Source organism: Papaver somniferum, chromosome 10, assembly GCF_003573695.1.
Source record: "Papaver somniferum cultivar HN1 chromosome 10, ASM357369v1, whole genome shotgun sequence".
In the NCBI taxonomy this organism is placed as follows: Eukaryota; Viridiplantae; Streptophyta; class Magnoliopsida; order Ranunculales; family Papaveraceae; genus Papaver; species Papaver somniferum.
In genome coordinates this window covers 20,767,627-20,780,612 of record NC_039367.1, presented here as the reverse complement: position 1 = coordinate 20,780,612, position 12,986 = coordinate 20,767,627, and the positions used below count along the sequence as shown (strand labels likewise).

The following is a 12,986-nucleotide window of genomic DNA, read 5'->3' as shown; positions in this document are numbered from 1 at the left end:
AAAAATCAGAAACATGTCTCTTCTTTTTAGCCGTTCATTTAAATATTTTAAGCCTCATTATGTTTCGGCCGTTAGATGTAGATCTAGATTTTTTTAGATAAGGTTCAAAAATAATTACTGAATCTTTATTCAGTTCTATTCGGTCTCTCTGGTTTGGCAAGTAGAAGATGTTGCTAACCAGAAGATTCTTCGTCTTTATTATTCTAAAGAAGGGTTCACTTTCATAGTAATTTTCATCATACAGTGGAGAGTAAAAAGAAGAACTACAAAGAGGTAATACTGTAATCATGGTTTAACACCCTAATTTGGATTTATAAATTCAAAATCACAGTATAAAGTTTGATATTAAAATAATAATCTCCATTTCTTATGAACAATAGATTATTAATCTCTATGGTTTGAGAATCTTTAAGAGTTATTCTTTACTTTAAACTAAAATTATTTAGATTAACCTAATTAGTATGTTACAGGCCATATCTTTGTTTTTAAATTATAACCTTTTTTTTTTTCAAGTAGTCCTTGTTGTTTGACATGCTTGATGTACTGTTGTTTACCAAAGTCTAAACTTTATTATGATATGGATTCCTGTAATTTTTGCCATGTAATTTATTTTGCCGTAATTTCTATTAAAATTTCAGTAATTTCTAAGTTGCCCTAACAGAGACTTACATATCTATAAAATGATTTGTATGCAGGATGGACAATGATGTGGGATCGAAGGAAAATGATTTTGGGTTGGTTGAGACTCCTAACGAAGATGGAAGAAACCGTAAGTGTGATATAGTAGTGCCAAAAGTTGGAATGGAATTCGATGAGGTAGAAGAAGTATATGAATTCTATAGAAAATATGCAGCTGCAACAGGATTTGGATGTAAGACACGCTCGTCAAAGAAAGATAAGGGGATATTAAGGCATGTAACATATACTTGTGTTAGAAATGGAAATCATAAAACAACATCAACTACTCCATTCGAGCTTGATCCTACCGGAAAATGTGAATGCAAGGCTAAGTTATCAGCAATTTTGGGTGTAAATCTTAAATGGCGAATCACTGTTTTTGTTCCCGAGCACACTCACATGACAAGCCCAAGTAAAACTCGATTCATGAGATGTAACAAGTTGATTAAGAAAAGTGTCAAAAGAAAAATCTTGATTAATGATAAGGCAGGACTTGAGATGTACAAGAATTTCAATATATGTGCAGCTGAAGCCGGTGGAGTGGAATACCTTACATATGATGAGAAAGACCTTAGAAACATGGTTGCAAAAGAGAAGCGTTTGAAACTTGGCGAAGGAGATGCTACCGCACTTATAAATTACTTTGAGAGAATGCAAAATTTGAACGAAGATTTCTTCTATAGAATAGACTTAGGCGACGATGGTCGCTTGAGGAATGTTTTTTGGGCAGATAAAAGGTGCAGAGAAGCATACAAAGAATTCGGCGAAGTGGTTACATTTGACACTACCTACTTGACTAATAAGTATGCGATGCCCTTCGCTCCTTTTGTTGGGGTAAATCACCATGGCCAGTCGACTCTATTTGGATGCGGATTGATTTCTAACGAGGAGATTGATACTTTTGTTTGGTTGTTCCAAGCATGGCTCGATTGCATGAAAGGAAGTGCTCCACAAGCTATACTTACAGACCAATGTAGTTCAATGAAGGCTGCTGTTGAGAGGGTATTTCCGCATGCTAAACACAGATGGTGTTTATGGCATATCATGAAGAAGATACCTGAGAAGTTAAGTAGTCACAAGAAGTATCAAAACATAAAGTGCAGGTTAAAAAGAGCCGTCTATGATACAACATCTCCAACTGAATTTGATCAAAGTTGGAGCGAGATGTTGGAAAAGTATCCAAAGTTGAGATCAAGTAGATGGTTGAATACATTGTATACAGAAAAACATCATTGGGTGCCTTGTTATGTGAATACAACTTTCTGGGCTGGAATGTCGACTACGCAACGAAGTGAAAGCATGAATGCGTTCTTTGACGGGTATGTTCATTCAAGAACCACATTGTCAGAGTTTGTTGAACAATATGACAACGCTTTAAGAAGCAAAGTTGAAAAGGAACTTAAGGCAGATGCTAGGTCTTTTTCAAAAGTTATTCCAACCACAACATCTTATGAAATAGAGGAACAAATGCAAAATGTGTACACTATAGAAAAGTTCCAAGAAATTCAAAAGGAATTGACGAAGAAGATATACTGTGAAATAATTGACGTTCAAGATGAAATCCAAGATGGTATTCAAGTGACAAGATATGATGTACAAGAAGAAATTTGGTATTACAGACTACCATTTGTAGAAGATGAAGACGGAAATTCAACAGATGAAGATGCTACAGCAGCTGCAGGTTCAGATCAAGAAGATATTGTTGAAGTAAATAATATACCGACAGTAGAAGAAGGGGAAGAAGACGAACATAATCCAAAAGCTAAAAAAGTTATGAAGCATGCTGTTTTTAAGGTTTGGTATGAAAAGGATGAATGAAAAGTGAAGTGCAGTTGTTGTATGTTTGAGTTTCGAGGATTGCTTTGTACTCATGCGCTGTATGTGTTACTCCGTAACAAAGTAACCTCAATTCCAGAACGTTACATTTTAAGGAGATGGAGAAAAGATGTGAAATTAGCTCATTCAAAGGTGTCTTTGAGTTCTGATAGTTGGCAGCTAACTCCCGAGGAAAAGCGTTATAAGGAGTTATGTGATTACTTTGCAGAGCTTGCCGATATAGCATCTCGAGATGATGATGAATGCAATGATATAAAAAAATGGATAGGCGAACAGTTGAAGCTTGTAACTGAAAAAGTTCCAAATACCGCGAAGGAAGTGATTCATACAGAAGTGAACAACGTTATAGAAGTACAAAACCCGCGTGTTGTTCCTACGAAAGGCAGGCCATGTAAAAATACCTCGAAGCCTAAGGTATACAGAAAAAAGAAAGCAAACAAAGGAAAAGAAAATACTGAGGTATGGTATTGCTGATCTATTTGTGCGCATATTTTTATTATCATTCATTACTGAGTTATATGTTTGTTTTGTAGGTTTTGCAAGAAGTGCCGACGCAACAAAACATAATGAGTACAGTTCAAACCAGAAATATCAACCCAATTCATGAACAATATCATCAGTATCAGGTAAGAATATATGAATGGTGTTCCATCTTATTATGTTCAAATGCATTTTTTTTTTTTTATTATACTAGTTGATAGTTATGAATTTGTCAATCAGTTCGAAATCATTTAAAAATTTGGGCATAGCAAAAATCTTCATCTAATGGAGTTAAACTTGCAGCTTCATACAGTTGGACAATTTCAAAATACCCAAAATATGCAGTTTGGAGTATCGCAGAGTTACATAGGTGGATATTCGGGTGTGCCTCACATTTCACCTTACAGGCAGGTTGTTAATGTTGCACCTCAACAATTGGATAACATATGTTATGCACCTACATACGGCGGATTTCAACTACATGAAGGAGCACAAGAAGCTAATGTCTATCACCTTGCATCGTATCCGGAGCACCGTTAAAGGCCACTCTAAGGAGATGCGCTTTGCATAATGATGAAGTTTTAAATGAATGTTTTGTTTTTGAAGTTGACATCTACTGGAGACTAATATTACATGTTCCATCTACTGGAGACTAATTTTTTGGGTCAACTTCCCATAAGTTTGTGCTTTATAATTTCCAATAGTGTGGAAGTTTAGTTATGTATGACTCTGTATAACCAGTCTACTGGAAACTCACATTACATGTTTCATCCCTCTGGATTTTTTGGGATAACTACTACTGTTGTTTTCTGCTACTGTTGGGTAACTATCTTAGTTGAAGTATTTTCGTTTTAAGTTGGCTGTTAGTCATTAACTACTACTGTTGTTTTCTGCTATTATGGTTCATTCAATGACCAACCAAACCCTTAAATAGATGTCATAATACTTAACAGTAATTGCTAAAAAAAATAAAATCTTCGAAAAATATAAAATTATCATTTCAGAACTGATAATGAATTACATTCGAAGTCTTGTCTTCTTACGAGTATAAGGTTGTTCAATTGACAGTTGCTTTCGTTATTGTAATTACTTAACCAACAAATAAAATAATTGATAGACTGAGATTCAAATATTAGTTTGGTCGACAGATTCAAGATGTAATTCAGGTTCTCAATAACGCATAATGTGTCAATTCCTAGCTCAGCCAAAACAGCATCAAGTTCTGCAAGTTCCTTTTCCTTCAACTCCTTCTTTGAAAGCTTCCTTTCTGCTCCTTGGGTGGAAAAGGTGCCTGGGTCATCTTCACCACCGGATCAACATGTACAAATCAAGACCATCATCTTCACTTTCACTTTCCTGGAAATTTAGGCAAGTGTTTAACAATTATGAGACGTTGTGCAAGAGTAATTTACAAAAACATGCCATGACTAATAGAAAAAATATTGTGCACTAACATCATATAACAGTCATGATTATTTCCATCTTGCTTCATCAATAAATAGCACAAGTCGGAGTGAACAAATTGTTTTACATATTACTTCGCAGTCTTAAAACGTTATTCCAAACAAATGAACATAACCGATGAAGTCTGCATCCCTTTCACATCAAGTTAATTAATTTTGACATGGTGCATTGGCAATAAGCATTAAAGACAGCTTTAAAAGCAAACACAACAGCATGTTAAGGCCCTGCAAATGGGTATTCCTGCTGAGATCACAACATCATCATACCTTCTAATCTAAATAATCAAATTCTCAAAAACTCTGACAATGGGAACTTTAGTAAATACATAACTGCATCTATAGGAACCTAACTTAACTCATCATATGAAACTCCCCCATTCAGTTATATCTAGAGGTCTTCTAAGTTCTAACTAAACAAGTTTTTAATCTAAACAGGTCTTTTCATTAATCTGATAAAAGTCTAAACCAAGTTTTCCTTACTTGATAGCAGCCTTAATCGGACTGTATGTCTCCTTCTTCTCAAGCACAGAGACATCAATAGTAGGAACATGGAAAACTATTCCAGTTAACTTACCATTTAATGCATGTAGCACCTTTCCAACAGCCTGTGCAAATATATATGAAAGGTTAGATGCAGCCTGCTAGCAAAGCATAAATAAACTTTAAAAGCAAAAGATTCAAATCATTTAAGAAACAACTTCAATCCCCCTTAATGTAAAACAATTAAGCCATCACAAACCAATTCATGAACAGTAAGGGAGCAAGGAAATCTGCGGTTCAACTGGCATAGACACAACGTTTGAGATTCGAGGCTTCAATTCTGCAAAAATAGGAAACTAAAAAAGTGAAATTAAACAATTAATATAAATTAGACAACACAAGAAGATTATATTCCTCTAATTTATTTCAAGAAAATAATCAGTGGATGAAAATAGAATGAATGAAGAAAAATATAGGGGTGTTGAAGAACAGTGACCGAGATGTAGAAAATACAACGAAATTGAAATTGAACGAGTCTACATCAAACAATCGATTCTAAATGGACGATTTCTCTTCTTATTTCTTCGATTTCACTCTTAAGTACTTAGATCTGGAGATTTAAAGCAAAAGTTTTGAAGAAGAAAAAAATCATAACAACAACTGTTCTTCCTCCATAGATTTGACAATTTGTATGAACTCTAATTTTCTTCTAAATTTTTTGATTTGAAATGAGGACGAACCCTACTTTTGTTTTCACTTCTCTGTTCTTTTTCTCTAAGCGGTATCAAAAGATTTCTGTTGGAGAGAGAGACAATGAAAGAGAAAGAGGTAAAGTAAAAGTAGAATCCTAGATCTGAAATCTAACGGACAACATATATTAAGACTTATTAAAATTAAATGAACGGATGCAACAAAGAGACATGTTTCTGATTTTTGTCAGAAAAAATCGGACGCATTTTGAGAGGATCTCTCCTCCACGTCGACGACACGTATGCGACACATCAGCTCGGTTTTGGACTGGTTTAATTTCTCGGTTCGTAAAGAATTATTGTTTTACAAATTAGTATATCACTGCTAATAATTTATAGCCTTCAATAACTACCCTACATTCCCTAGAGTACTCTACATCAAATTTAAATAAAGATAACGATAATTAGTCTTAGCAACTACCTAGATAATTCAATTTATCTCTAACTAGTTATCCAAGTTTCACATCGTGCAGAGATCAATGACATCGACAATACTGTAATTCAATTCATCTCTAACTAGTTATCTAGGTTTCACATTGTGAAGAGATCAATAATATCAACAACACTCAGTTCTTCATTTCTACTTGCTCCTTTATGTGGAAGATAAAGACTTATCAAATGCACATGGAGAGATGGAGTGCATTTTTGATCTAGCATTTTCGGTGCAAGCTTAGCAACATCTAATTTTTCAGAAAAGGTCTCTATCAAACTTGATATTACAGATTGTCACTCTTTAGATTTGACAACACATTCTCTGTAAACCTGGGATGTTCATGGCTTTTATCCACTTTCCACGAATATTTTGGAAACAAAGGTTCAAAATATTCATCCGTGTCTTCCACCACGAAAAACTAATACCATCAAATCTCAGCAATACGTTAATGGAACGCGGTTCATGGGAATCTGAATTGATTGTTTGTATCGGTTGGATCATACCAAACAATTTTTTTTTAAATCTTATCGTGTTTTCCTATTCTGATTGCCAATTGAAATGACGCGGATACGAAGTACAAATAATAACGTCCAAAACATCATTTAATAAAGTATTCTAATAGTCAAAGTTCGATAGAACTAACTATGTGAACTTGCTATAAACACAAATTTGCCCACACAAGTCTTCAGTACATGAAGCTTATTTATTAGTCATGTAATTCATTTGGTAAAATGAGTTTCTAAGTTTATTCATTGATATTCTCAACTGAATTGTATGAACTTACCTTAGTTTCTTTCAGTTTGGAGTGCATTAGATTCTTGACTCGTGCAAAGACGATTGGCATCAAGCAAAATGACATTGGAATCACATGATGTTCCATGCCACTTAATCCGCTTGGAGGCAAGCACCAACAACACCAAGTGCAAATAACGAAGAAGAGTGCCCATCGGCGCTATCCCTAAGCTATCAAACATATCTATCACTGTGTTTTAGTGATAGAGTACGTATATACTACGACATTGGATATCTCAGCACCAAGGAAAATCATAGCGCCATCTTAGTTCTAGCACTCTTATCATGACACTAGGATATCCCATCGACAACTTATATCATGGTGCCTAGCTTAGTGATAACGCCCCCTTTATCACTGCGTTGGGATATATCTTAATGCCAACCTAAATATTGTCGTAGCCTAGTGCTAGCGCCCCAAAATATCGTCGTTGGGACAATCCAATGATTAGATTTCCCAGCGCCAACCTAAGCTATGGCGCTAGGTGCCTAGTGCTAACTCCCACACTACTACGACGCTGGCCTAGTGCTAGCGTCAATGATGGTTTGACTCTAGACTAGTGCTATCCCCGCTACTACCTTAGTGCTGGCCCAAGCCATGGATGGCCAATTTCGTGGCACTAGCCGAATAGAGCACCATTACCTTATGGTCTTGGTGTAGTACTACATTCTCCATCTTGCTCATATGCGCATATCTCAATATCTGAGCTACCTCGTTGATGCCCTAAGACACATATGTTCAAAAAAAATGAGTCTCTCAACTGATCTCACTAAAAATATCAACATTGGTGAATATCACTAATACTGAGTATTCAGCTTACTCAAATACCAATGGCTAGCATTATCAGAGCTCAATACTAAAAAATATTGATGGTCTACTGATGAACTTGTTATTTTTCAATAGATTCAACATTGGAATTATTCTAGTCAGTTAAGTAGTAAACCTAGCATTTTGCCTTAATAATTAAGTAAGTCACTATTATGTGTTAACGAATAATAGTAGCTAGTAGTATTTCAGTCATACTATGAAATCTACAGTAGACATCAAAATATGTCAGAAAGGGATAATCACTGGGTATATATTGATATGGCGGTTTACGATACGTGCGATGTAAATGTACACCCACAATGAGAAAAGAACAAGTCGAAAATTGAAAAGGAGAGGGTATCAAGTATATCATCAACTTTTTCATTCGGCAACCTGTATGGACAAAATCTAATACAATTGCAATTAGACCAACTTAATGATCCTTGAACGATATGTATATAGAGTTTATATCTATTTCTATTCACAATCAAAAACTCAAAAAAAATAAGGTCCTTGAACCCGAATGTAATTGTGTCCAAATAATTGAATCTGAATTCTGCCAGGTATGAGACTTGTTATATATCTTTCAAGATACGGATTCTACAAGAACAAGTTTTGTAATTGTTTTGTTTTGGAGTAAAAACTGTTTCTGCTGGTTTTGGTAAATTTGGGTGTATTGATGAGAAACAAATCTAAACCTTAAACAAATGCACTGCACGGGAGTACTTTAGATTCGAGAGGTCAATCTGTACAATCCTGGCCTAAACCAAGAAACGGCCGTTCCAGTCTTGCTTCGGTCACAAAGTGAAGGAGAAGGGTTGATCTTAGGGAGGGAAGCGAAGAAGGTATTGAGACCAGAATTGTTACTTCTGAAGGTGTGGCTATTTTATGACTTGTATTAGAATGTGGAACTGGCTTGCGGAACGTAAGCTATCAGTTCTTTTGTGTTTTTTTTGGATACTTGTGTTGTTGTTAACCAAAATTGTTGTTTAGTCATCATTAAACGCACCCTGATCTCGTAAGAAGTGGGAGTGGTTGAGTGATGAAGAAGTGGGGTAATGTATAAATGCTAGAAACCACGTCCCTATTATGAGGGGAAACAGGTTAGTTTACACCCACTACTTCTTGTCGCCACTAACTGTCCACTTTCCTGACACTTTCTTATAATGAGCAAGTTGCACGCCGCACGCTGTAAACCGCCAAACTAATACTCTGATGAGCATCCCCCAGTTTGTGACATGTTTGATGTATCGAGTATTTTCGTGGAAAAAGTGCAGCAGATTGCTGAGTGGGTCTTGTTTGCAAGACCTGGCTATTCTGATTAATTGTACGCCAGCTAAATACCGATAATCATGTGTGGCAAGTTAAGTCATGAGACTTGCCGTAGGAAAATGGCGTGTGACGCTATTAGCTTAGTCTTGGTTGGTCACCTGAGACTTTTTATTGGCCGGTTAACTGTGACGGACCGGAAAATTACGCCTTTGGCGCGTTGCCCCGCAGGCCGTAACTTCCCCGATGCGCCATGATGAGGCTACGATCCGGGCCTTATGGCTAGGCAAATGCACGTCCATTTGACCTTACAAGCATGCTTGTGGAGCATGATGCAGCTAAATTAGCTTCCACACCTTTCCAACTTACCCTGGTTTCCCGCAAAGGGTTCATTAATAAAATAAAGACTTTCTTAAAACGGTTAAAACGACGTTTTGAGGCCCAAAATAATGGAATTTAGCTAAAATCCCAAGACCGTGATACTTAGATCACGTCTTGATCATTGGTCCATTTCCAATCAATTTAGACTCGTCTTGAGTTAAATTACGACATTCGGCTTTTTAGCCTCTAGATAGATTATAATTTGCTCATTTGATCAACTTAGCTTACTTTTTGTAGCTTGATAGGAAGTATGAGCATCCATTGGATGGCATGCAACTTGGTTCATCAAGCCTAGCAACAATCATCTCTTGCATCGAGATACCGAGCCAGATGATATGAGAGGCCAAAGTGCCGCAATCATCTCTAAATTAGATTATATGAGCGACAACGTGCTGGACCGGCAATGTTACAACTCATTGCGGCTGCCCACGTACCCTTCCCTACTCTAAAGGGATCAAGCACAGAACGTAGTTCATCATGAAGGGACAAGCAACTTATTCCAACTCGTTTGCAAGACTGTGGCCTAGAAATAAAGGTAATGTTCTACTCCGTATAGGCTGTTCCGTCAAAATGCATTCAAGTGATGCATATTTGGCCTGCACTATGACATAGTGATGTTTTCGCATCATATTCCCCATTGGGAAGGCTACAGAACTATAAATGAGACTTAGGCATCATTTATACCCTTTCGGCTAAGCAATGAAGCTTATTTGGTGCATGGTCCGCATATGCACCTTCAACCAACTACCCCTCCTTATATATGTTAACTTTACATTTTTACAACTTAGATTAGGGGAGAAAAAATCATTCATCAACTCCCTAGGCCGTGATGAATATCCACTGCCAACCCGATGTCCAACCATGTTGGTTGTCCGCTGCCAACCCGATGTCCAGCCATGTTGTCCGAACATTGTCAACACATTGGCCAAGGGCCAATGTTACTTTTCCTACGCAAAAGAAGCTTTGAATGAAGCTTAATCTCGGTCCATGGCGCATCTTTTAGCATGCGCCATGCTAAAAACACGGGGTGTTACATTATTCACCCGTTTAAAGAATTTCTTCCCCGAAATTCAAAACAAAACTATTGTGGACAAACGCTTCGGTTTGAATTTCTTGAGCAAAAGTCCCATACCAGATGCTCATAAATTACGGGTTTATTCAAGTTGTCATGAACAACAATTTAGACCTTCTGAGCAAACGTCCCATGCCGCCTGCCCAGGAATCCAAACGAGTCCACAACGTCACCAAGAATCTCAATAGGCCAGTAGCCAAAAGGATATCTTAACAAGGTATCCTAAATGTGCATCCCATACTACACACTCAGGAGTCCCTAAAGTTCACAAGATTGATGTAAACAACATCTAGTACTGTGTGGAACAGGATCCAGTTGCCCACCGTCCCTGACGGTCATCCAGGTTGCCACTCGTAAGTGGGATGCTAGCTGGGCCTAACAACGCACACTTGGACAGTTTCTAACGTGTAGGGATGATCAGTCCCATTGTTTACCCACCGTCCTAGACGTTCTTCCGGATATCCACTCGTAAGTGGGGTGCCACTTAGGCCATGCAAACTCACAATACTTAAACAAGCTCAACTCGATTCGCAAGGTAACTGGTCTAGAAGTTACTAACTCTTTTCGTGCAAAAGTTGTCGTACTCTCCAACTTAAAGATTTCCATTAAAGAAAATTACTCCTTTGGCGCGTTGCCTCGCAGGCCGTAACTTCCCCGATACGCCATGATGATGCTACGATCCGGGTCTTATGGATAGGAAAATTCACGTCCATTTGCCCTTGCAAGCATGCTCGTGGAGCATGATGCAGCTAAATTAGCTTCCACACCTTTCCAACTTACCCTCGTTCCCCGTAAAGGGTTCATTAAGAAAATAAACACTTTCTTAAAGGAATTTGGCTAAAATCCCAAGACCGTGATACAAAGATCACGTCTTGATCATTGGTCCGTTTCCAATCAATTTAGACCTGTCTTGAGCTAAATTACGACATTCGGGTTTTTAGCTTCTAGATAGACTATGGTTTGCTCATTTGATCAACTTAACTTACTTTTTGTAGCTTGATAGGAAGTATGAGCATCCACTGGATGACATGCAACTTGCCTCATCAAGCCTGGACACAATCATCTCTTACATCGAGCTACCGAGCCAGATGATGTGAGAGGCTAAAGTGTCGTAATCATCTCTAAATTAGATGATATGAGCGACAACGTGCTGGACCGGAAATTTTGAAACTCATTGTGGCTGCCTACGTACCCTTCCCTACTCTAAAGGGATCAAGCACATACCGTAGTTCATCACGAAGGGACAAGAAACTTATTCCCACTTGTTTGCAAGACCGTGGCCTAGCAATAAAGGTAATGGCCTAGTCCGTATAGGCAGTGACGGAGCCAGGATTTTTAATTGGGTGGTGCATTATGGACGATTTTTTTTTTTACTTTGACTATTATTCTTCCTTTTGTACACAAACCATAAATCCTTGCATCATACATAATAATAGAAAAATAGTTGCATTAAGATAATCAATTGTTCCATCCATGTTGGCAGTCCGCTGCCAACCCGATGTCCAACCGTGACGGCTGTCCGCTGCCAACCCGATGTCCAGCCATGTTGGCTGAACGTTGTAGACGCATTGCCCAATGCCAATGTTCATTTTCCTACGCAACAGAAGCTTTGAATGAAGCTTAATCCCGGGTCATGGAACATCTTTTAGCATGCGCCATGTTAAAAACACGAGGTATTACATTATTCACCCCTTTAAAAAATTTCGTCCCCGAAATTCAAAACAAAACTATTATGGACAAACGCTTAGGTTTGGATTTCGTGAGAAAAAGTCCCATACCAGATGCTCATAAATCACGATTTTCTTCAAGTTGTCATGAACAACAATTTAGACCTTCTGAGAAAACGTCCCATACCGCCTACCCCAGGAATCCAAACGAGTCCACAACGTCACCAAGAATCTCAATTGGACAGTTTCCAAAAGGATATCTCAACAAGGTATCTTAAATGTGCATCCCATACTACACACTCACGAGTCCCTAAAGTTCACAAGGTTTATGTAAACAACATCTAGTACCGTGTGGAACAGGATCCAGTTGCCCACCGTCCCTGACGGTCATCCAGGTTGCCATTCGTAAGTAGGATGCTAGCCGAGCTTGACAACGCACACTTGGCCAGTTTCCAACGTGTGGGGATGATCAGTCTCATTGTCTACCCACCGTCCCAGATGGTCTTCCGGATATCCACTCGTAAGTGGGGTGCCACTTAGGCCAGGAAAACTCACAATACTTAAACAAGCTCAACTCAGTTCGCAAGGTAACTGGTCTAGCAGTTACTAACTCTTTCCGCGCAAAAGTTGGCCTACTCTCCCACTTAAAGTTTTCCATTAAGGAAAATACTCGTTGACAAACCATTCCCGCACAGTCCCTTTAGTTATCTCAGAACTTGTTCTGATACCAACTGTGATAGACCGGAAAATTACGCTTTTGGCGCGTTGCCCCGTAGGATGTAACTTCCCCGATGCGCCATGATGATGCTACGATCCGGGCCTTATGGATAGGCAAATGCACGTCCATTTGGATTTGCAAACATGCTCGTGGAGCATGATGC

General features: G+C 38.1%; 1 protein-coding gene across 1 annotated transcript; it reads left to right on the top strand.

Moving 5' to 3' along the window:
• The first annotated feature begins 696 nt into the window (after positions 1-696).
• LOC113315377 (protein FAR1-RELATED SEQUENCE 5-like) lies at positions 697-3,534 on the top strand. Its single transcript, XM_026563666.1, has 4 exons — positions 697-2,477; positions 2,610-2,928; positions 3,048-3,140; positions 3,298-3,534. Exons 1-4 carry the CDS (start codon positions 697-699, stop codon positions 3,532-3,534), a joined length of 2,430 nt encoding a protein of 809 aa, XP_026419451.1.
• Positions 3,535-12,986: the final 9,452 nt, after the last annotated feature.